The 24,819-nt window shown below is 42.5% G+C and overlaps 1 protein-coding gene across 1 annotated transcript; it reads left to right on the top strand.

Annotated features, from left to right (window-relative positions):
- Positions 1-3,430: 3,430 nt before the first annotated feature.
- Positions 3,431-23,459, top strand: H3-3A (H3.3 histone A). The gene is made up of 4 exons (XM_082252473.1): positions 3,431-3,561; positions 4,859-5,013; positions 12,390-12,543; positions 23,249-23,459. Exons 2-4 carry the CDS (start codon positions 4,886-4,888, stop codon positions 23,375-23,377), a joined length of 411 nt encoding a protein of 136 aa, XP_082108599.1. The 5' UTR covers positions 3,431-3,561; positions 4,859-4,885; the 3' UTR covers positions 23,378-23,459.
- Positions 23,460-24,819: the final 1,360 nt, after the last annotated feature.

The following is a 24,819-nucleotide window of genomic DNA, read 5'->3' as shown; positions in this document are numbered from 1 at the left end:
AGTAGAGGGATATAGTAGTAGTAGTGGAGTATAGTATTAGTAGAGGGATATAGTAGTAATAGTAGTGGAGTATAGTAGTAGTAGAGGGATATAGTAGTAGTAGTAGTGGAGTATAGTAGTAATAGAGGGATATAGTAGTAGTGGGATATGGTGGTAGTGGAGTAGTAGTAGAGGGATATAGTAGTAGTGGAGTATAGTAAAGGGATATAGTAGTAGTAGTGGGATATAGTAGTAGTAGTGGGATAGTAGTAGTGGGATATAGTAGTAGTAGTAGAGGGATATAGTAGTAGTAGTGGAGTATAGTTGTGGTATATAATAGTAGTAGTAGAGGGATATAATAGTAGTAGTAATGGAGTGTAGTAGAGTATAGTAGTGGAGTATAGTAGTGGTATATAATAGTAGTGGAGAGTAGAGCATGTCTTTGTGTTTGTACACACATCCCCATCCCAGGTCCTGTCATAGAGTAGTAGAGTATAGTAGTGGAGTGTAGTAGTAGTGTAGTATAGTAGTAGTGGGATATGGTAGTAGTAGTGAAGTATAGTAGTAGTGGAGTATAGTAGTGGGATAGAGAAGTAGTATTAGTAGTAGAGCATGTCTTTGTGTTTGTACACACATCCCCATCCCGGGTCCTGTCATAGAGTAGTAGAGTATAGTAGTGAAGTATAGTAGTAGTAGAGGGATGTAGTAGTGGAGTATAGTAGTAGTGGAGTATAGTAGTAGTAGAGGGATATAGTAGTAGTAGTGGAGTATAGTAGTAGTAGTAGTGGAGTATAGTAGTAATAGAGGGATATAGTAGTAGTGGGATATGGTGGTAATGGAGTATAGTAGTGGGATATAGTAGTAGTAGTGGGATATAGTAGTAGTAGAGGGATATAGTTGTAGTAGTGGAGTATAGTAGTAGTAGAGGGATATAGTAGTAGTAGTGGAGTATAGTATTAGTAGAGGGATATAGTAGTAATAGTAGTGGAGTATAGTAGTAGTAGAGGGATATAGTAGTAGTAGTAGTGGAGTATAGTAGTAATAGAGGGATATAGTAGTAGTGGGATATGGTGGTAGTGGAGTAGTAGTAGAGGGATATAGTAGTAGTGGAGTATAGTAAAGGGATATAGTAGTAGTAGTGGGATATAGTAGTAGTAGTAGAGGGATATAGTAGTAGTAGTGGAGTATAGTTGTGGTATATAATAGTAGTAGTAGAGGGATATAATAGTAGTAGTAATGGAGTGTAGTAGAGTATAGTAGTGGAGTATAGTAGTGGTATATAATAGTAGTGGAGAGTAGAGCATGTCTTTGTGTTTGTACACACATCCCCATCCCAGGTCCTGTCATAGAGTAGTAGAGTATAGTAGTGGAGTGTAGTAGTAGTGTAGTATAGTAGTAGTGGGATATGGTAGTAGTAGTGAAGTATAGTAGTAGTGGAGTATAGTAGTGGGATAGAGAAGTAGTATTAGTAGTAGAGCATGTCTTTGTGTTTGTACACACATCCCCATCCCGGGTCCTGTCATAGAGTAGTAGAGTATAGTAGTGAAGTATAGTAGTAGTAGAGGGATGTAGTAGTGGAGTATAGTAGTAGTGGAGTATAGTAGTAGTAGAGGGATATAGTAGTAGTAGTGGAGTATAGTAGTAGTAGTAGTGGAGTATAGTAGTAATAGAGGGATATAGTAGTAGTGGGATATGGTGGTAATGGAGTATAGTAGTGGGATATAGTAGTAGTAGTGGGATATAGTAGTAGTAGAGGGATATAGTTGTAGTAGTGGAGTATAGTAGTAGTAGAGGGATATAGTAGTAGTAGTGGAGTATAGTATTAGTAGAGGGATATAGTAGTAATAGTAGTGGAGTATAGTAGTAGTAGAGGGATATAGTAGTAGTAGTAGTGGAGTATAGTAGTAATAGAGGGATATAGTAGTAGTGGGATATGGTGGTAGTGGAGTAGTAGTAGAGGGATATAGTAGTAGTGGAGTATAGTAAAGGGATATAGTAGTAGTAGTGGGATATAGTAGTAGTAGTGGGATAGTAGTAGTGGGATATAGTAGTAGTAGTAGAGGGATATAGTAGTAGTAGTGGAGTATAGTTGTGGTATATAATAGTAGTAGAAGAGGGATATAATAGTAGTAGTAATGGAGTGTAGTAGAGTATAGTAGTGGTATATAATAGTAGTGGAGAGTAGAGCATGTCTTTGTGTTTGTACACACATCCCCATCCCAGGTCCTGTCATAGAGTAGTAGAGTATAGTAGTGGAGTGTAGTAGTAGTGTAGTATAGTAGTAGTGGGATATGGTAGTAGTAGTGAAGTATAGTAGTAGTGGAGTATAGTAGTGGGATAGAGAAGTAGTATTAGTAGTAGAGCATGTCTTTGTGTTTGTACACACATCCCCATCCCGGGTCCTGTCATAGAGTAGTAGAGTATAGTAGTGAAGTATAGTAGTAGTAGAGGGATGTAGTAGTGGAGTATAGTAGTAGTGGAGTATAGTAGTAGTAGAGGGATATAGTAGTAGTAGTGGAGTATAGTAGTAGTAGTAGTGGAGTATAGTAGTAATAGAGGGATATAGTAGTAGTGGGATATGGTGGTAATGGAGTATAGTAGTGGGATATAGTAGTAGTAGTGGGATATAGTAGTAGTAGAGGGATATAGTTGTAGTAGTGGAGTATAGTAGTAGTAGAGGGATATAGTAGTAGTAGTGGAGTATAGTATTAGTAGAGGGATATAGTAGTAATAGTAGTGGAGTATAGTAGTAGTAGAGGGATATAGTAGTAGTAGTAGTGGAGTATAGTAGTAATAGAGGGATATAGTAGTAGTGGGATATGGTGGTAGTGGAGTAGTAGTAGAGGGATATAGTAGTAGTGGAGTATAGTAAAGGGATATAGTAGTAGTAGTGGGATATAGTAGTAGTAGTAGAGGGATATAGTAGTAGTAGTGGAGTATAGTTGTGGTATATAATAGTAGTAGTAGAGGGATATAATAGTAGTAGTAATGGAGTGTAGTAGAGTATAGTAGTGGAGTATAGTAGTGGTATATAATAGTAGTGGAGAGTAGAGCATGTCTTTGTGTTTGTACACACATCCCCATCCCAGGTCCTGTCATAGAGTAGTAGAGTATAGTAGTGGAGTGTAGTAGTAGTGTAGTATAGTAGTAGTGGGATATGGTAGTAGTAGTGAAGTATAGTAGTAGTGGAGTATAGTAGTGGGATAGAGAAGTAGTATTAGTAGTAGAGCATGTCTTTGTGTTTGTACACACATCCCCATCCCGGGTCCTGTCATAGAGTAGTAGAGTATAGTAGTGAAGTATAGTAGTAGTAGAGGGATGTAGTAGTGGAGTATAGTAGTAGTGGAGTGTAGTAGAGGGATGTAGTAGTGGAGTATAGAAGTAGTAGTAGTATTAGTAGTAGAGCATGTCTTTGTGTTTGTACACACATCCCCATCCCGGGTCCGGCCCTCCATTGTTCCTGATTGGTCGGCGGGCGGTGAGTGAGCGGCTCTCTGGGACTCGCCAGCTTTCAGCCATTTTTCAATTGTGTGTTGCAGCCCTCAGCAGCAGCCGCCTGTGCTCTCTCCAGTAGCGGGGAAGGTAAGTTTCCTCGTCCCTCTCCCGGACCCCCGAGCTGGCAGAGAACTGTCCGCTCCGGTCCCGGGAAGCCCCCCCTCCTCTCCCGGCCGGCCTGTCCCCGGTCCCCCCGCCCCCCCGGTAGAAAGTTTGTAGCGGTGTATATCGGCGGGGATAAGCGGCCCCGTCCTCTCCCCGCTCTCCCTCCTCACACCCGGGCCCTTTCATTCGATGAATTCTCCCGCTCCCCCCGCCCGGTGCCCCCCTTACCCGCACCAAGCTGTCCCTCACACTCCCGGCTAACAGGTGAGAGCGGCCCCGGGGGGCGCAGAGTGCGGGAAAGTGCTGTAAATCGGGTGCAAAGCTCCCCCCGGTCCCCCCAGTAGTGTGCTGAGCTCTCTCCATATTTCCTGCCTGGCTGGGAGGACACAGAGGAGGGGGAGGGGGGTCTGGGGGCACCTTGTGTGTATTTGTGTGTGATTATCCCTATTGCACCCCATATTTTACCCTTCCTGCCCCCCCTCCCCCCGTGGTGGTAATTGGGGGGAGGGGGGGGGTCTCCTCTTACACGTGGGGGGGGGGCTGTGTGCTGCATTGTGTGCAGAGGATACAATGTAACAACATTCATTACATTCACTTCCAGGCAGGCATGGGAATCCCAGCCCCCCCCCCTTCTCCTCTATGGATCCCTCCCTGTACACAGGGGACCCCCAAACTTTATCCTAGGACCCCCCCCACTCTATAACTCCGGGGGGGGGGGGATCTAACCACCTGGAAGTGATAGCAGCTGGCACCTGCTTAGTGCTGGGGGGGGGGGGGGTAGACTGTGCTAGTTGGTTGGAGTTTGCCCAGTGTGCCCATTTCCAGGGCTGCAGATGGCCCAGTCTGTGCCCCCCCCCCCCCCCCAGCTTTGTCCCAGCAGGGAGGGCTGAGCTCTGATCTCCTGCCTGGGGATGGAGGTTCTGCCTTTTTATTTTTAATATTATTATTATATTTGCTGTGGCCGCATTGCCACCAAATCCTAAAGTCTGCCCCCCCCCCCCATAGGAGAGACTGGAAATGGGGGGGGGGGGTGAGGACAGTGTGCCCCCCCCCCCCCAGGATCCTCCATGTAAATGAGGAAGTTATGGAGGAGGAGGAGGGGAGCACCCAGCACAGCACAGCGCCACAGTTTGAATATCGGTCATGTTAGGTGACTGGGAGACGTGGAGGAGATAGAGAGAGCCGTGCTGGAGGAGAACAATGACTTTATTTCCTTTTTTATTTACATTACAGCATCTGATATTTATATTCTGTCCTTCCTCCTCCTCCCCCCGGTCAGGTTTAGGACCCGTCCGTTGTCGGTAAGATGGCCCGTACCAAGCAGACAGCCCGTAAATCCACCGGCGGGAAGGCTCCCAGGAAGCAGCTGGCCACCAAGGCGGCGAGGAAGAGCGCGCCCTCTACCGGAGGGGTGAAGAAGCCTCACCGTTACAGGTAATAAGATAAAGCAGCGCGGGTGCCCGTGACGCGCGCTCTGCGCATGCGCGGCACAATTTAGCGGCTTATTTTTGTTTTGGTGATGAATCCATGGATATTTTTGAGCGGGCAGAGTGTGCGTGTTACAGCACGGGGGTTTCCCATCGTAACATCAATCTTCTTTTTTTCTTTTTAAAGTGCAAAAGTATTTTTTGCATTTTTTTATGATGACCTTTATTTTCTTTTTTGGGCTGTTTACCGTTTTTAGATTGCATTGTGCAATTATTAATTGAATTAACAATTAAATAATTATCTGCATAATATGCAAAAAGTATTGAAAACTACTTTGTCAGTGAAGTGGGAAATGCAGATTTGCATAATAGGCTGTTTTAGTTTTTTTAGTTGCTGTGGGGGTTTTAGAAAAAAAAATAATTTTTATATATAATTTTTTAGCTTGAAATAATTGCTAGCTATGGTTGTAGTTGTGCTCTTTGCCTTATTTAAAATGTTCTCTTTGCTTTGCTCTTTAGCTTGTTGAAGTGAGGTTTGGGGCTCATTCTACACATTGATATTATTATTATTATTATTATTTCTCATCAGCGGAAATTGGCACAGTTCCCATTTGACTGGCAGTGTGCTTTGCAGTGCTCCGGAGCTGGCCATAGAGGGCAGCAGAGTGCCGCAAGCCAACACACACAAATCTGTCAGTTTAACACTTGCAGTGCTGGATGTGATTAGTCGCAGCAGAGTCTGTGCTTGAGGTTTCTCATACCCACGTTTTTTCTCCTTGCTTTTTCTCCTTGCTAAGTTTAACTTACACCTGTGAGATCTCTGCAGTGTTTTGTTTTGTTTTTTTTCCAGGTTTTATAGCAATGCCTTCTAAGTGGTTTTCAGGCTGTTGATGCATCTGCCTGTCAGTGAACATGCCTTTAAACCCCTAGGGCAGTGATGGTGAACCTTGGCACCCCAGATGTTTTGGAACTACATTTCCCATTATGCTAATGCACTCTCCAGTGTAGTTGAGCATCATGGAAAATGTAGTTCCATAACATCTGGGGTGTCAAGGTTCATCAATGCCCTAGGCCAGTGATGGCAAACCTTGGCACCCCAGATGTTTTGGAACTACATGTCCCATGATGCTCAACTACACTGCAGAGTGCACGAGCATCATGGGAAATGTAGTTCCATAACATCTGGGGTGTCAAGGTTCACCATCAATGCCCTAGGCGCTGACCTACACAAATATGTGGCCTCTTGGCACAGAGCAACTGCATATTTGGGTACCAATTTTCAGACGCAGCTGTAGTGAAAGCATGCACACTGATGGCATGGTGGCCGGGCAGGTGGCTCTAGTGGCATCCCCCAAGGGTCTGCACTGGTAATCAATCCTCTGATTACCAGCACAGACCCCTCTCTCTCCCCCCAGTCAGGAAAGCTGCCGATCGGCCCTCCTCTACTCACACCTGTCAGGCACGAACTGAGGAAAGCCGATCAACGGCACTTCCTATTTACTATGTGACCAGCTGTGATAGGACACAGCTGATCACATGGTAAAGAGCCCACATCATAGACTCTTTACCGGGATCGGAGATGCGGTGTGTCGGAGTGACACACTGCATCACCGATGGCCTATTTTGCTGGACATCATATGAGGCCCGGGCCAGGATGGGACAACCACTTTGCGGCCGATCATTTTACTATGACTGTCAGGAAGTGGTTAATGCTAGTTGCGCTTGAGTAATTATTTTAGTAGCCAGAATAAATTATTCTTCTAAACAATTCAATTAAATAACGTCCAAGTGCTGGACGCCCCTTAACGTGTTACACATTTTTACATGTGTCCAGTGTTTTTTCTGCCATAATGCTGCTGCCTGGAGGAAAGGCTTCTAGAGTTGTCAAAATGTCCTGCGTGTATGAGGCCTAATTGTTAATGACATCCTAATACATCGGCAAATGTGCACTTTAAGCTACATGGTGCTGCTGTGTTTCTGAAAAAGTCAGGAAATTCTTTTCCATTTTTCATGCGTAAAGCAGCCCATTTAAATGAATAGGCTGCCTACATGCAGTAACATGATAAAAAAAACACGTGGAAGCATGCCCACGCTTGATTGCATTCTGTAGATGTGAACCGAGCCTTAAGGCTCATTCACATGTGTCTGTTTTTTTCCCCCTTTTTATTGGTTGAAATAAATGGACTCTGTTTTTAAATTTTTCAACCAGACTTTCACGTGAAGTGCTACAGTAGTGATATGAAAGCGGTAATAACCACTTGCTTACCGGGCCAATTCTCACACTTCTCTCATATAGCTAAACTGTGTTTTTTGCTAGAAAATTACTTGGAACACCCAAATATATATCTATATATATATCATTTTTTTTTTTTTTGTACAGCCACTAGAGAATAAAATAGCTGTCATTGCAATTTTTTATGTTGCATGTTATTTGCGCAGCAATTTTTGCAAATGCAATTTAAAAAAAAATACTTAAAACAATACACAACCCATATTTTTTTTTTTTCTGTAAAATCTAAATGATGATGATACGAAGAACAAATAGATACCTAACATGTCATGTTACCTACAGGCATCATCCCAGTATTGAATTTTTCAGCCGGCAATTTCCTTTGTAGTCAAAGTGGTTCAAGTGGCTAAATAGCCACTTGATCACTTCTGCGGGTGACGGAAGGGGGTCCCAGCCGCCGCCTCTCCCAGGCTCTGATGTTTCTCTCTCTGTGGCCCCAGAAACAGGAAGTGGCAACTGTCATTATTTCCCAAGCTGTCACAAGGGATGTTGTTCATTTCTTGTGATAGAAATAGTTAACCCCAAATTAAAAAAAAAAAAAAGTGTAAAGTTTTGTATAAAATAAAAATGTTAAATATAAAGTACCCCCCCCCCCCCCCCGTGCTTAAGTGCAAATGGGGAACACATAACGTTACTCCCGCATGCATATGTAAATGATGATTGCATCACACATGTGAGATATTGATGCAATCATTGGAGCGAGAGCAATAGTTCTCATGCCAGACCCTCTGCGTAGCTCTAAACTAGTAACCTGCAAAGGCTTTTAAAGCGACGCCTATAGAACATTTTTGCCACAGTAGTTTGCTGCCATTTCTTGGGCAGATGCAGTTTTAAAGTGTAACATGTTGGGTATCTATTTATCCCCTGCTTATCTTTGTGACCAGTAGCTGCAAACTCCGGATCTGTTGCATTTGATATCACTATGCCTGTGACAGGGCGAAGCCAGAACTATACAGGAAGCACCGGCTCCGTTCTGTCACAGCTGGCAGACAGCTGGGACATCACTTGGCACTTGGGGGCTAAGAATAGGCATGCGTCATATATACTAGGGGGAGTAGAACTGGGGGAATCAATGGTGGCAAAGGATCTGGATGTTCTGGTAGATCATAAGCCTAAAAGCATGCAATGCCAAGCTGCAGTTTCCAAAGAAAGCAAAGTCCTTTCTTGTATTAACAGAGGCATGGACGATAGATAGATAGATATAATTTTGCCCCTGTACAGATCATTAGTAAGACCTCATCTGGAATATGAAGTTCAGTTTTGGGCACCAGTTCTTAAAGGATATTGAGGAACTGGAGAAAGAGAAGAGCAACTAAACTGATAAGAGGCATGGAGGAGCTCCGCTATGAGGAAAGATTAGAGGAACTGAATTTATTCTTTCTTGAGAAGAGGAGATTAAGGGGGGATATGATCAACATGTATAAATACATAAGGGGTCCATATAGTGAACTTAGTGTTGAGTTATTCAATTTAAGGTCATCAGAGGACAAGGGGGCACTCTTTACATCTAGAGGAAAAGAGATTTTGTTTCCAAAAATGGAAAGGTTTCTTCACAGTAAGAGCTGTGAAAATGTGGAATAGACTCCCTCCAGAGGTGGTTCTGGCTAGCTTATTAGATTGCTTTGAAAAAAGGCCTGGATTCTTTCCTAGGTGCACATAATATAAATGGGTACTAATATTTATAGGTAAAGTTGATCCAGGGAATATCTGATTGCCTTTTGGGGGAAAGGAATTTTTTTCCCTCTGCTGGAGCAAATTGGATCATGCTTTGCTGGGGTTTTTTTTTTTTTTGCCTTCCCCTGGATCAACTGTGGGTATAGGATTGTGTATATATGATTGTATGCTTGTATTTTTTTTTACTGTTTATTGGTTGAGCCAGATGGACCTGTCTTTTTTTTTTTTTCTCCCTTCAACCTGACTATGTAACTTGCATGTGTCCGGGAGATACCCGCACCTCGCAGGAGACTTGGGATGTCTGGCAACAAGACGCCTGCTGCAGCGTAGCCGAGGTACCTGGCCGCTAATTCTAGTCGCCAATGCAACGTGGTGCCTGGGGTTTGTCGAGCCCTGCAATACACTCCTGGGAGGAGCTCAGGCGCGTTCACACAAGAGTCCGTACCCGCCGAGTTATCCTGTCCTAGGATATGGTAAATGCGGGGCGGGGGAAAGCCTTTGCTAGCTAGGATTAGCTATGGCACTTCTCAGCTTTGCTATACAGCCCTGTCAGAAGGGAGTCGGCAAGGCAGGGGCAAGATTGTGATCTACCCGTCACCTGGCCAGGGACGACGCATGTTTATGGACAGGCATATGTAAACAAAGGTATGTCCCTTAACATAAGAGTCCATTTAGAACCACGGGAAAAAACTGAAGAGTTTTGCATCCTTTTCTGTTTGATTTTGTGGACCTAAGTGGATGTCGTCCATTTATTCTGTTTGTGTAAAAACCTTACGTTTTTTGTTTTGTTTTTGTTAGGGTTGCACTGCTACGGGTTTTTTTTTTTTTTTGTTTTTACTGATGAAAAGAGAACCAATACTTTCGGTCAAGTACTCACCAATACCGAGTACTGATACCTTTGCGGTGCAATTTGAACCAAATCACACTGCAAAGGTATCAGTTTCAGATATCCAAGCATTTGCCTGAGTAAAAAGATTGAGGCTGCTTTAAAAGATGGTTCTTTCATCTGCAGGTGCATCTTAAAAAATTTGAATATCTTCATAAAGTTAGTAATTCAGTTCAAAAAGTGAAACTCTTATACAGATTCATTACACCGAGTGATATTTCAAGCATTTCTTTCTTTTAGGTTTGAGGATTATTGCTTAAAGCTAATAAAAAAAAAAAAAAAAATCTCAAAATATTAGAATATTGTTAAAGTTCAATTTTGTGGACTCATGGTGTCACACTCTAATCAGCTAATTAACTCAACACCTGTAAAGGTTTCCTGATCCTTTAAATGGTCTCTCAGTCTGGTTCAGTAGGTTACACAATCATGGGGAAGACTGCTGACTTGACAGTTGTCCAGAAAACAGTCATTGACACCCTTCACAAGGAGGGTAAGTCACAAAAGGTCATTGCCAAAGACACTGGCTGTTCAGAGAGCTGTATCCAAGCATATTAATGTTGAGTTGAGTGGAAGGAAAAAATCTGGTAGAAAAAGTTGCACAAGCAACAGCGATAACCGCAGGCTTGAGGGGATTGTGAAGCAAAGACCATTCAATAATTTTGGGGGAGATTCGCAAGCAGTGGACTACGGCCAGTATTAGTGCTTCAAGAGCCACCACACACTGTGGAGAGGCACAGAATCCGAGTTGCATGAGGTCCAGTGTGAAGTTTCCACAGTCAGTGATGATTTGGGGAGCCATGTCATCTGCTGGTGTTGGTCCACTGTGTTTTATCAAGTCCAAAGTCACCACAGCCCTCTACCAGAAAATTTTAGAGCACTTCATGCTTCCCTCTGCTGACCAACTATATGGAGATGCTGATTTCATTTCCCAGCAGGACTTGGCACCTTCCCACACTGCCAAAAAGACCAATGCCTGGTTATAGGATGATGGTTTCACTGTGCTTGATTGCCCAGCAAACTCGCCTGACCTAAACCCAGTAGGGAATCTGTGGGGTATTGTCAAGAGGAAGATGAGACCTAATGCAGACGATCTGAAGGCCACTATCAAATCAACCTGGGTTTCCATACCACCTCGGCAGTGCCACAGGCTGATCGCCTCCATGCCACACCGCATTGATGCAGTAATTCATGCAAAAGAAGCCCCGACCAAGTATTGAGTGCATACTATACTGTACATGGACATACTTTCTCATACTTTTCAGTAAGCCAACATTTCTGTATTAAAACTTTTTTTTTTTTTGTCTTATGTAAACTAATTTTATGAGATACTGAATTTTGGGTTTTCACTAGCTGTGAGCCATAATCATCAAAAATAAAAGAGAAATGCTTGAAATATATACCTCTATACCACTTTTTGAATTATTGAAATAAACTAACTTTTAGATATTCTAATTTTGAGATGCGCCTGTATACTTCTAAATGAAGGCATTATCGGGGTAAAAAAGGGAAATGCCTATTAAAGTGGTTCTAAATGCAAACGTTTTTTTTTTTTTTCCCCTCCCCAGACCTCCCTCAATATTTACCCGAGCCCAGTCGGGATCCAGCGATGTGCACAAGAGCTGCTACTTTCTCAGCTCTCTGCCTCCTCATTGGCTGATACATGTGATTGTAGGTTTAAGATAACTTTGCACAGTGCCCCGCCCACATCCTGGTCCTGGGTTTAGTATTAAGGGCCATACACCCTATAAGATTTTCTGAAGACTTTTTCCTTTAGATTTACCTTTTTTATGCAGTGCAAGGGCCTGCCAGATTGCATACAAATTGAAAGTGTTTAGGTCTGACCTCATATTATATGGTTTTGGTAAATCTAAAGGAAAAAGTATTCAGAAAATCTTAGTGTGTATGGCCCATTAGCTGTAGTTTCTGATCCTGTAGAAGAGGCCAGGTGGTGGTCTGTCAGCAAGTAACCTGACACAAAGTCTGCTATAAAGTTCATCTTTAAAAAATAATAAATGCACATTTGTTTTGCAGGTAACACAATTTTCATTTACTGTTTTTTTGGCAGTCCTGCAGACTGTCCATGTGAGCTAGCTGTCCATCATTTGGCCAGTCAGTTTCACACCGACAGGAAGGCTCAGTAAGTTACCACAATGCTCAACCATCTGAGTGTTGTCACCCTAGGTTAGGACGTGTTCCTGCTATAATCGCAAACCTAAAGCAGTCACCTCATCATTATTACATTTTTGTTCTTGGGTGTTGCTTGTGCACATCTTATTTATGTAGAAATGTTTGAATCTGTGATTTGACTTGGAGAAAAGAGCATTGGTATTCATTGCTAAGAAAGGGAAGAAAAAAAATCTTGCTGCCTACAGAAACCATTATGTATCTATCATGCCTAGAGTGCTGTATATAAATGAGGTCTGGGTATGGTCAACAAAAGGCATGTTGTGTTCTTTAAAATTTTAAAGGGGGAAAAAAAGACTAATTGTATAAATGATTTTGTTTATGAAACCTCTTGCCTATGTCTATCCAGGCCGGGTACCGTGGCTCTCCGTGAAATCAGGCGTTACCAGAAGTCCACTGAGTTGCTGATTCGCAAACTTCCTTTTCAGCGTTTGGTTCGTGAAATCGCTCAGGACTTCAAAACAGATTTGCGCTTCCAGAGCGCTGCTATTGGTGCTTTGCAGGTAACCTTTTTTTGTTTAGTATTTCAATTAATCAAAATTATTTTTGAAAGATGTATAGTACGTTGTTTGCTGAGCTTTTGTTTAGAAAATGCTAGTTGTTTGGCTTTTAATGCTAACCAACTTGCTTTAGACTTCGAGTCCATGGCCAGGATTGAATTCCTAAGGATATCGGATTTCAGGTCAAAAATATATATACAATAGATCCTGTAATGAACATATATGCATGTTTAAAACGCTACAAATATGGGGAAATGCCTGGAAGTCCATTCCATGCACACCTGAGCGTAGCAGAAACGTGTGTGTTCCCACTCACCGTTTTTTTTTTTTTTTTTTTGCCAGTTTTTCTCACGTCCTCACGAATAACGCAGCTGATTCACTCGAATGGGCTGCCCTATGTGCAACAAAAGCCCCAAAGTAGCTTAAAGAGGAAGTAAACCCTCCTCTGACACTTGTCTAACCTATAGGTACTGTAAATATCTCCTAAACATGTACCGTTTAGGAGATATTTACCTTATATGCAGCCAGTGACGTCACTGGCGCATGCGCTCTGAAGGAACAGCCGCTGGTGCCGTTCCTTCAAAGCCCCGTGCAGTGACTGTCGCCTCCCGCGCGCGAGTGACGTCACCGCTGCTCCGGCCAATCAGGTGGCCGGATGCCGCGATCCCGGAAGACAGGCGACTGGACATGTCGCCCCTCATAGAGGTGAGTGGACGGCACGGCGGGGGCTCGTTCTAAGGTAAGTATTTCATAATGAGCTAGTATGCGATGCATACTAGCTCATTATGTGTTTCTCTTTCAGCTTGTAAAAAAAAAAAAAAAAAAATAATAATAATTTAGAAAGTTTACAACCGCTTTAAGAGCCTTTTCTGTTGAGTGGTTGCGTCTTTTTTCAGTGTGCATTTTGGCACGATTGTAGCTAGTTTTTGTCATGTGTGGCAAAATGCGAGTCTGCTAATAATTAGGCTGCTTTCACATCTGCATTTCCGAATGCGTGGCGACCCACATGTATTCCCATTTATTTTGGAGATACAGTACAGCGCCCTTGTGTTGCCATTATGGCGACACAAGCTCGATGCACATTTGTAGTGCATGTCCAAAATGCACACCAAAGCGTGTTTTCTGTGCCGGTTGCCACTCGTTTGGAAACGGGCAGATGTGAATGCAGCCTTATTAATAATGACACCTCAGTCAGGGTTAACAGACGCATGTTTTGCCGTGCGACAAAACGCACGGAAATGCACACTGAAAAAAACATGCTACTCCACGGCTGAAAATGTTCTTGAGCTACTTTGGTGCATTTGTCACAAGTAGGGCAAAATACTTGATTGGGAATGTACGCTTCCTCTACGCTGAAGTGTGAATAAAATGTGCTTGGGAGTAAAGTTTTTTGGCAGAAAGGATGACCTGAGAGGAGAGATGGGTGCTAAAAAAACACTTCTTAATTATCTCAGGAAAGCTTCTTATCTAATGCTGATGCCATGTCTGTGCGTGAAGTCTCATCAGTTGCAAGCAAGTCGCACTGAAAATCATTAAAATAGCATCTCAGAAGTGATCTGGGGAAAATACAATGCAAACATGGCAAAACCACGTCATGTAGTGCGTTAAATTTAACGCACCACAGCAAAAATGCATGTGAAAGCAGCCTTGAAGCAAGTGGGTAAATATAAACTGTCCTTTCTTATTTGAGGGGCACAGAAATTGAGATTGCTGGGTTATACTGCAGGAGTCTAAGGAGAATTTAGACCCTGGCAAAAGCGGTTGACCAGCTCGGGGGGGGGGGGACCCTAACCCTCCCACACCCAGCATGCCTGTGGAGAACATTTTGAAATTTGATAGCGAATTGTTCCCTCCAGCTGCTGAGATCGTTTCTATATGCAACATTCAGGATCGGCCTTATTTCAGCTTGGCTTTGCTGTGCTGTACCTGGCCCCTGCTGACCTGGAGCGAGACATTCAGGCGCTGTATTGTGGCATTGAAAAGGAAAGGTGAATTTCACCTGACAATTGAGGGATTAAAATACTCACGGACTCACCAATTGGGTGTGGAAATTGCCTAAAAAAGGTAAGAAAAAAAGGGGGGGGCGGGATAGCTGTATAGTACAGACTGTGAGAAGTAGGCAATAAAGTTAACCACGCAGTATAGTATGCACAAAGGTTTAATGAAAACTTGTTAAGTTTGTGTGGAATACAATCTACTTGGGGAAAAAATCCGACACCTTCCAAAAATTAAACAACAAAACATGCAAACCAGTGTTAAAAACAATCCGGATTGTTCGGTGTGATAGAACCAGGTGGCCTAGATGAAAAACTAGCATTCAAAATGTAGATCTAGTTGTATATTTAGTGCAGCTGGTTCTATTGTAAATGCTGTGAAAAACAGCGAAAACCAAATTTAATAAAGCCCTGATTGGCCACAGTTTATTGCTGAATCGACAGCTAGATCCTGAATGGGAGGACCCCCTAATTGGATAAATAACTGGCCCACTAGTTATAGATGTGCATCTGTTTAGCATAAATCTGTGCTATCTATAATTGATGCTCAAGAGTATAAACCAGTGTGCTGCAGTTGAAATACAAAGGATATTGGTGTTCCATTAAAGGTGCATACTAGGCCAGTGCAGTGACATTCCCTGTAGTATGTAGCAAGCAGCAGGTAGTAGCTTAACCAGTTCTGGACTGGAAGGATTTGCCCCCTTATAGACCAGGCCATTTTTTGTGATTCGGCGCTGCGTTACTTTAACGGAAAATTGCACGATTGTGCGACGCTGTACCGAAATAAAATTGATGTCCTTCATTTCCCACAAATAGAGCTTTCTTTTAGTGGTATTTGATCACCTGTGCGTTTTTTTTTTTTTTTTTTTAATTTTTTTTTTTAAATAACATTTCGCTCAGGGCTCCTTTTTGGCTTTTGGGTGGGCTTTGATGTAAGTCCTGCTTAAGCCTACAGGTGTTATATTGTTCACAGCTGCACACTATGCTGTGCATGTGATGGACATTCTAAAAGGAAGAATTGCTGGGAGCAAGGAGATATAGATGGATGATATTTTTTTGCCTTTCTTTTTCGAGAAATACAAATCTAACTCCTAGCTTTTTTTTTTTTTGTGTGCAACTTCAGTTCCTCTTGAAGGGTAATGTCAGGCTAATATTTTTCTCCAAAGTTGCGAAATCTTTACATTAAAATTGGAATTTGATAGGATGCAGCCACTAATAGGCCGATTGATTTTTTTATTTATTTATTTTCTCACCATGGCCTAGTTAATTTTTTTTTAATCTACTTTAGTGGAGCCGGGTGGTACCAACAGGATATTGACGCTGTGTAGGGCTACCTTTAAAAATTTACACCCCGCCCTCCCTTTAGGTTTTATTTCTGCTTGGTGTCCCATTATGTATATTTCCTTTAATTTCCTGTCTCAAGGACAGCCAGAAGTGAGGGAAAATCTCCTTTTAGAAAATTGTCATGGGAACAACTGTCCCCATCAGAAGCTTTTCTCTCTCTTCCTGTTCCAGGGACAACTGCAAGATTTTGGATTTTACATCACTTTTATTCCCCCCTGTAATTATAATGGTCACCATGACAGTTGAGAGGGTGATTCTTCCACAGTGGGTACACGGCAATAAAAACCTGGTGCATTCTAAACCTTCTCCACTCTGTCCTAAAACTAAGAAGCTGCTTCATTCTCAGTCAGCACACTTCTTCTTTCATTATTTTTGAGGTGTGACACTCATCAGTTGCATACATCAGCTGTCTCAGCCAAAGCTATTCAGTGGAATAATTGGTTTTTTAATGAAGCCTGAACAGATGAGCGCAATAACAAAAATTACACACGCGCTTGTTTTTCTTCCACATTGAAGACTGTACGCCAGTCTGTAGTACATTGTTTACGTCTTCGCCAGTCTGTAGTACATTGTTTACTGGACACTTAATACCATATTTTCCTTGCTTTGGCCATGCAGTAAATAATTTAACCACTTCAGGACCAAGCCTATTTTTGTTACATGTTTATAAGTTGAAATCAGTATTTTTTGCTAGAAAATTATTTGAACATATATATATATAAATATAAATTTTTTTTTTTTTTTTTTGCAGACTCGGCAGGTCATTGCAATATTTTGTTACGCAGTATTTGCGCAGTGGTCTTTCAAACGCAATTTTTTGGAAAAAAATATACTTCACTGAATTAAAAGCTAAACAGTAAAGTTAGCCCAATTTTTTTTGTATATTGTGAAAGATGTCACGTCGAGTAAATAGATACCTAACAACATGTTATGTTTTAAAATTGCGCACACTCGTGGAATGGCCACAAACTACGGTACTTAAAAATCTCCATAGGCAACGCTTTAAAAATGTAACAGTTACCAGTTTAGAGTTAGAGAGAAGGTCTTTTGCTAGAATTATTGCTCTGGCGATCACAGCGAAACCTCACATGTTTTCACTTAAAATGTGTTTTCTTTCGTGTGCAAAATCACATGGACGGGGGGCACTTTCAAATTTTTTTTTTTTATTATTATTTCTGATCACTTTTACTTGCTGTCACAAAGAATGTAAACATTCCTTGTGACAGGTACGCTTTATGGAGGAATCTGGGGTCTAAAAGGCCCCAGACCCCTCCACTGCATTTCAAAGCATTCAAAATGCTGAAATTATATATATATATATATATAATTTTTTTTTTTTTTTTGAATACTGTCACTTTTAAATCGGCGCTGTTGGCAGCTGAGTAAATCGGAAGTGTCGTGCCATCACTTCTGGGTCACATGATCAGAGCCGAATCTGGCTTCGTTCGGGGCTCCAATCAGCCAGCGGATGTCCCAGCTGGTTGCTCAGGTCTCCCGGTGGGACTGGAGACCTAGGCAGAGTTGCTGGAGGGGGATGTTTTTAACATCCTTGCTATAGAGGTAAGTGTTTAGGGGGAGGGTAGGCGGAACAGCTAGTGGAAGGCTTTTTACCTGAATGCATTAAAGTGGTTGTTAACTTCAGTTATGAAATCTGAACAAAGCGCATGCATCCGTAGTGTTTACTTATCTGTCTCCCAAGCTCTGTAGTTCTACGATGAGAAAACCAGACGAAAAATTCTGCTTTCGACGCAATCGTATGATCTGATTGTTGGTACACAGCTGTCCGAAATATTCTGACGGGACAAACGCAAACATTTTTCTCATACCATACCAGATCGTACGATTTTCGTTCTAATCCGTACAGTTTTCGTCCAGAAAGTACAATACAAATACATTACATCACTTCTGAATTTTTTTTGTAGTACAAGAATTTTCTAAATTTTGTAACCTATTCGCATTCAATATGGAGACTAGCCTGCAAATAAAAGCAGATGGTCATTCGTCCAATCTCATCGTGTGTACTAGGCTTGAGTGTCATTTCTCTCTCTGGTGCCTCATTCCTGTTAGCATGAGTCACTTCTGAGAAGTTTTCCTGACATGCAAGATAAATTTGTGAGGGGAAGGAGAGCTCAGCACACAGCTTGTCTATTCAGGACAGAGCTTTGTACCAATCTTTGGCTCCTGTGTGCTGTGGTAAAGGGGCATGTGCTTTTCCTCCAATCAGCTCTCACACAGTAACTGCTCTCCGCCCCCTCCTCTGTGATACTAACAGGTGGAGAAGGATTTTAACACAACCCTGCCCTTTTGAAGAGGTGTAGAGACGAGACTGCAGATCAAAAAAAGACTTAGAATCTGGTGCTCTTGCCAGTGAAACACTTCTTGAACACACTAGTACATCGCCCTACTGTATAAGGACTACTGGACAAGACTATAGATTCTACCCCCCCCCCCCCCCCCCCCTTTTTCTTGGTCCATTTTTTTCTTTGTTTTTCTATCGTCCATAATCAAGCTCTTAGAAAGCACTGATAAAAGGGATACCCACTAGAAATGCCAAAATGTTTTCACTTATGCCAGCCATACATGGAGTGATTTCCTTTCCCTGGAACCACTGGTCCCTCTTGCTGAGCCATTGTATTCCCCCGAAGGGAGAAGACAGTGATTATTGCTATTGGCTATGCCATCCGCTAGCAGTAATTGCATGTACAATCCGCCAAGCTGGTTGTACCCACATTGATCGATCAACTTGGTACATTCAGCCTGTCCTTACACGGTTTGAATGGTGGCAGGTTCTTGCTGAACCTGCCGAGATTCAAAACAGTCTGACCAGCCTTACTGAATACCACCTTTTCAGAAATTTAATTCTGGACTCTATAACCTTTTTTTTTTTTTTTTTTTGGCCTACCCCTTGCTTTGTGTAATAATTGATGCAGCTGGTTTTGTTTGTTTCAATATAAATAGCATCTAGTAGATTTTACTAAGAGCAAAGTTTAAAAAAAAAAAAAGACTTCCCTGTCTTTCCCACCAGTTCCCCTTCCTAAGAAATTTCCTAAAAATATACTCTTGGGCATAAGCAGCATTTATGAATTGGGTTGCTCCCAGTATCCTTTGTCACTTGTGCCCTAGGCCCAACCATAGAGAATGATGTGCTCCGTAAAATACCACCAATATGGTTCCTCTGTGTCCCTGTGGGAGCCTGTCATGTGATCTGTGCATGAAGACCGATCCGGGTGACTGGTGTCCATTGGATCCTGGAACAGTGCTCTTCAGCAGCACAGGCAAGTTTTTTAGGGCTGCTGTCACCTATTCTGTTTAGGGAGCAAGGTGGGCAGGGTGTGCGGTTTGGTTTGAACATTCACTTGAGCCCGGATGATGTACCCAGAAGTGACGTCGTCATTGCACCAGTGTCTCCGCGTTTACCAGGAAGTTCTGGGACCCCCTGGACCTCTGGCCACCGACACAGCGGCTACTACCCGAGAGTAGAGCAGATGAACACCACATTCATCTTTTATGCTGGAATTGTTTTACCCTTGTGAGTGTATTACCTTTTTTTACATTAAATTGTGGTCCTACTGCACTTAGGTGGCGCTGTTCTCTGTCCTTCAGGGCAGGAGGCTTGACAGCTGGTGGGACGGGAGGAGGTGGTTGGAAGGGGAATCCCGCGGACAGATTAAAAAATGTCATTGATTAAGGACACATGACCTAGTTTCTTAACATCCAGTAATTGCTGGCATTCTTTTCTTTACATTACAGCTTTTAGCGGGGAAAATCCCGCTAACAGCTAAGAACCAAACAGAAGATTTCGGGCAACTGTGCATTTGCACGAGTACCAATACCCATACAAATGCCTACTATCGGCACTGATATCGGTATTGTTGCAACCCTACCTTCTATTATGCATTCTGGGAATCTGCATAAATGACAGGCTTTTGAATGCCCCCCCCCCTTATGTCCTACAGCTCAGCTCCTCTACCTTCTTCCAGAAAGGCAATGGGATCTGTTCACAAAACAAACTCCCCAGGATAAGGATTCTTATTAAAGGGGACAGTTAACATCATCCTTAATGACCAGGCCATTTTTTTGCATATTGGCACGGTTTCTACTGAAAATTGCATGGTCGTGCAACGCTGTACCCAAATACAATTGATGTCCTTTTTTTCCCCCCACAAATAGAGCTTTCTTTTGGTGGTGTTTGATCACCTCTGGAGTTTTTAGTTTTTGCACACAAAACAGAGCGTCAATTTTGAAAAAACACCAATATTTTCTACTTTCTGCTATAAAACATTCCCAATAGAAAAATGTAAAACTAATTTTTTTTTCCTGTTTAGGCCAATCTGCATATTTTTGGTAAAAAGAAATCCCAAACAGCGTATTATTGGTTTGCACCAAAGTTATAGCATTTAAGAACTACGGGATAGATTTATGGACTTTTTATTTTTTTGCCCCTCCACTGGCAGCTATAGAGCCCGCTCCTCCCGCTGTGTCTAAACCGCGTGCACGTAATCACATAGATCTCTGTGATTACTCGCAGCCGAGCTGCCCTGCCGAAGTAAATCAGTGTGGGGAGGCAAGTGGTTAAAGCAGGGGTGGTGAACCTTTTTCTGCCAAGGGCCATCTGGATATTTATAACATCATTTGGGGACATACAAAATTATCAACTTAAAAAGTAGCCTTTTTATATTTGGTCAAACATTCAATTCACCCCTAATGTGATGGCTGGAACTGCTTCTCTTTGGTGAGGTGTGTGATGTTAGCTGGTATTGATGATGTTGCTACTCACAACCTGGTTTTTCAGGTTTGCGTCAGTCAGTCTGGAGCGCAGTTGACTCTTTGCTGGCTGGCGGGTACTGCTGGTGGGAAATGCTAGCTTGAGACATGTGATGACGTCAATGGAGCGAGAGTGTGAGGAGCCGCACTGAAGGAAGCATGCTGCAGAGCCGATGCTTCCTCTTGCGGTCAGTCGAGAGTCTGAGTCACAGGCGGAGTGATATCAAATGCACTCCCCCTGTGAGGAGCCGAAACTATACAGGAAGCATCGGCTCCGTTCTGACAGCTGGGATATCGCGCAGCACTTGCCGGTGTCATGGAGACTCCCGCACCTCGCTGGAGATATAGGATGTCTGATGAAGGCAGAACACGTGACACTGCACCTCCAGGATCCTCCTCCACATTAAATAGTTCTGCTGCCTGCAGTGCCATGGGGTTGTCGGACCAAATGATTTTGCATGCTGCATAATCCCCAGCTTTTTTTTTTATTTAACCATGGCAGAACCCTTAATCTTTCCCTCACATTGATGTTTAGCAGGGAAATGCCCACTCACACTGATGCTTAGGTAAAAAAAAACTTCCAGTTGTCCCCCCAAATACATCAGTCCAGCGCTGTAGGCCGTCTGCTGTTCTCTCCCCTCTCCCTGCTCTCACAAGTTTGGCTTAGAGTAACAGGTGCCATAGGATTCTGCTACTTTCAGTCAAATCCTGTGAGGAGGGTGCCAGGAGTGGGACCAAGTCACACTGTGTCTATGGATGCACACCGCTCGTCTCGGGAGTGCACCCACGTGTGTCACAATTGGAAGCAGCTTCCTATGAGAAGAAATAAAGAGCGCTCTGTGCAATACCCTTGCACAGAGCAGGTATATATAAACTTTTATTTTTTAAAACCAATGACTTTACAATCAATTTAAAGCAGTTGTAAAAGTAAAGGTCTTTTTTAACTATGGTATACTTACCACCTCTGTGCAGTTGGTTTTGCACAGAGCAGCCCGGATCTCAGATCCCTCATTGCTGCTCCTGGCCCTTCCATTCTGTCTAGTGCCCCCACAGCAAGGAGCTTGCTATGTGTGGGCACCTGAACGGAGCTGCAGCTCCCCCCCCCCCCCCCCTCCTGGGGCTAACGGACTTTGAGTACCCCTTTACAGTGGTGGTTAGTACAGTGCTCCCCTATATTTTATCCAAGTTTTTGTCTTGAGGTTGAACTACAAGTCGTATGTAACAAACCCAGGGCAATTCCATTTGAAACTAGTCCTTGCATGTCCCTCAGCCTAAGTTGGGGAACTCCGCAAACAGTAGTTTTTTTTTTTTTTTTTTTTTTTTTTTTGCACATAGCGAACATGTATACCAGACCTGCTTGCTTTCAGTGATATGTTTTACTGACTAAAACAAATTATGTCCATTGCAAGTAATTGCCTACTTTGAGTATGCTGCCAAAAAACAATTATGCCAAACTCAAGACTGTGGGACCTGGTGTGGTGTGAAATAAAAGTAAAACAGTGGCCTATAAACCCTGTTTGACATGCTGGAGTTGTTTATAAAGGTTTTATACCTCCTCCACCACCCTCCCCTCACCCCCAATGGATGTTTGTCAAAAAGTGCCATCAGTTATAATAATTGCTTCACTTGTTTTACTATAGTTTCGTTTAGTCTTCTCTCCAAATGTTTTTGTATTCTCTCCCTATCAGAAGTGTTGTACGGCCATTTACCATAACTTATCCCTGCCCAATGCTAGGACATTCAAAACAACTTTCATATAGCAAGAGTGCTTTTAAGATTGCATGCAGGAAAACTAGAGGCTTTGTTGTTTGACAGTTTGATGCTTCATGTACACTAGCCGCTCCTAAACTTGAGTTTAGGAGCTTTTGTCTTTTTTTTTTTTTTTTTTTTTTGCCAAAGCTCCTCAACTCTCCACTCCATAATTTGTGTGTCCATGTACACATAGGCTTTTACCAGAGTTTAGGAGTTGATGCCGTTAGGGGCGCTTCAGCCTCCCTCTCCTGAATGTGGAAGAATCGCATTCAGGACAGGAACGGTTTGGCCGACACAAAACAAATCACGACCAGTAGGCTGTGTGTACATGAAGCCTCAGGCTACGTTCACATGTTGGCGTAGAGTATCTCGGGCAGAATCACAGCGATTCTGCCTGCGATCCGGAAATCATTGCAAATCGCAGGATGCCTGCCCGTTGCCGTTGATTTGCAATGGCACCCCAAACGCTGTGCGATGTTGCCGTGATTTCTGCCTGCCGAATCGCGGTAACATCGCGCAAACAAAATAGCGGGTCGCATGACGCCCCAAAGAAGCGCTTGTACCTTTTTGGGCGTCATGCGACCCGCGATGTTACTGCGATTCGGCAGGCGGAAATCGCGGCAACATCGCACAGCATTTGGGGTGGCATTACAGATCAACGGCAACAGGCAGAATTGCGGCGATCGGCTATGCTAACATGTGAACGTAGCCTAAGTGTTTAGATCATTTATGGTATGACTCTTGCAGCCCATTGTCTGCAAATTATGAACATTTGTGTTATGAACATTTTGTGTTGTGTAATCTAATTCCTTTACATGAAATCTGAGCCTAACCCCATCTTTCTGTTTTTGTAGGAGGCTAGTGAAGCCTACCTGGTCGGACTGTTTGAGGACACCAACTTGTGTGCTATCCATGCCAAACGTGTCACAATTATGCCAAAAGACATCCAGCTAGCACGCCGCATCCGTGGAGAGCGCGCTTAAAAGAAATAAAAAAAAATTCCTATCTTGAGATAAACATTGTCATCTTCAAACCTGAAAAAAATAAATCTCTTCTTCCGTGTAATTGGTAGTTTGAGCGTTTTAGATATATATATTTTTTTTTCTTCATGGGGTTAAAGGTACCTAAATATGATTGTGAATGGACAATGTAGGAGGGCAGGTTTAAGTGTGCTAAATTTCTTCCTTTTTCATACATGTGATTTTACATGAAAGGGTCAGTCCATCCAAAACTGATATTCCAATTTATGAACGGGTGCTGGTGGCTTCTGTCACCTACTTAACTTTTTGTACACTTTAGAGACTACAGTGGTGATGTCCTGCCTCCCGTACCCCATGGTTCTGTCTCAGCAAAACAAGTCTTAATTCTGCTGCAGTCCCTCTTACGTAACCTTAAAGGGAAACTCTAATTGGGAAAAATCTGGCTGTTTGTATTTGGTGCTTTTCTGAAAGTAGTGTGTTTTTTTTTTTGTTAGCATCTGCCTCTGATTAAAGGCAGCTGGAATTAGAATTCTGTATTTGAATCCTCACATGGCCGCTGATGGCTACTAAGTTTTGTGCAATCAACATGCTGTCAGATTTGTTTTTTTTTTTCCTGCTGTTGACTAAAATATTTTTGGGAAAATTTTTTTTCCTTTCCCATGTCACAATGAAGACAGGGAAAATAGTTATTTACATGTTTTACGTTCTATGATTGGGCTCATGGCAGGTGTGCAGGGATGGGAACTTGGAGATTCCATGTCTAGATTTCCAGAGCTATAAGAAGCTTGTGGGTGACCTGACCCACCACAATCTCTCCCAAACTGAAATATCCGTTTTGGGTTTACTGGCAATTATGTATGTAAAGTGTACCTGTCACATACACGCAAAGGAAAAAGCCACTTTGGAGCCAAAGCCATTATCTACTCTTTTTTAATTAACTAGGAATCGGCATAGATATTTGAGAATCTCAATGCACGTAATTCCTTTTTAATTCAAAGGGCGTAATTCCTAAGGGTAATATGTCACTTGTCAGCTCATCAGGCCTTCAGGAGGCTATTTTTCTACCTTTTCTTTGAAGCAGCCGGTCTCCTGATTTTTATGTTAGTCCTAGAACATTGGACATCAAGTCATTGAGCTTCACATGCCCAACCCATGGAAGTTGGGTAGCACCACTTTCACCTAAGAGTTTTGACTGAGCCAGATATGCTGGCAAGTAATATTTCCTTTTAGCGTTCATACGGCAGACCATACTGTGCATGTGACAGGGTACTCTTCAAACACATTCAACTACAACAAAAACTTTGAGTTAAAATAGAGAAAAAAAACACCAACTTTATAATAAAAAATATAAATAGACCTGTTAAAATATTTTTTTCTGGACAATGCCAGCATTTGGATTTTTTTTTTAAATAAGTAAATTTCTTATTGATGGCAACTAAATGTTT

The sequence above is a fragment of the Pelophylax lessonae genome, assembly GCF_965119305.1.
Source record: "Pelophylax lessonae genome assembly, chromosome: 3".
NCBI classification, from domain to species: Eukaryota; Metazoa; Chordata; class Amphibia; order Anura; family Ranidae; genus Pelophylax; species Pelophylax lessonae.
The sequence above is the reverse complement of the archived record's forward strand: the minus strand, read 5'-3'. Positions and strand labels throughout refer to the sequence as shown.

What these genes read in the sequence shown, in the direction of transcription:
- H3-3A (XM_082252473.1), top strand. Translation starts at nt 4,886, where the DNA reads ATGGCCCGTACCAAGCAGACAGCCCGTAAATCCACCGGCGGGAAGGCT. An exon ending in AAGAAGCCTCACCGTTACAG is followed by an intron (nt 5,014 to 12,389) that starts GTAATAAGATAA and finishes ATGTCTATCCAG; the next exon opens with GCCGGGTACCGTGGCTCTCC. An exon ending in CTGCTATTGGTGCTTTGCAG is followed by an intron (nt 12,544 to 23,248) that starts GTAACCTTTTTT and finishes CTGTTTTTGTAG; the next exon opens with GAGGCTAGTGAAGCCTACCT.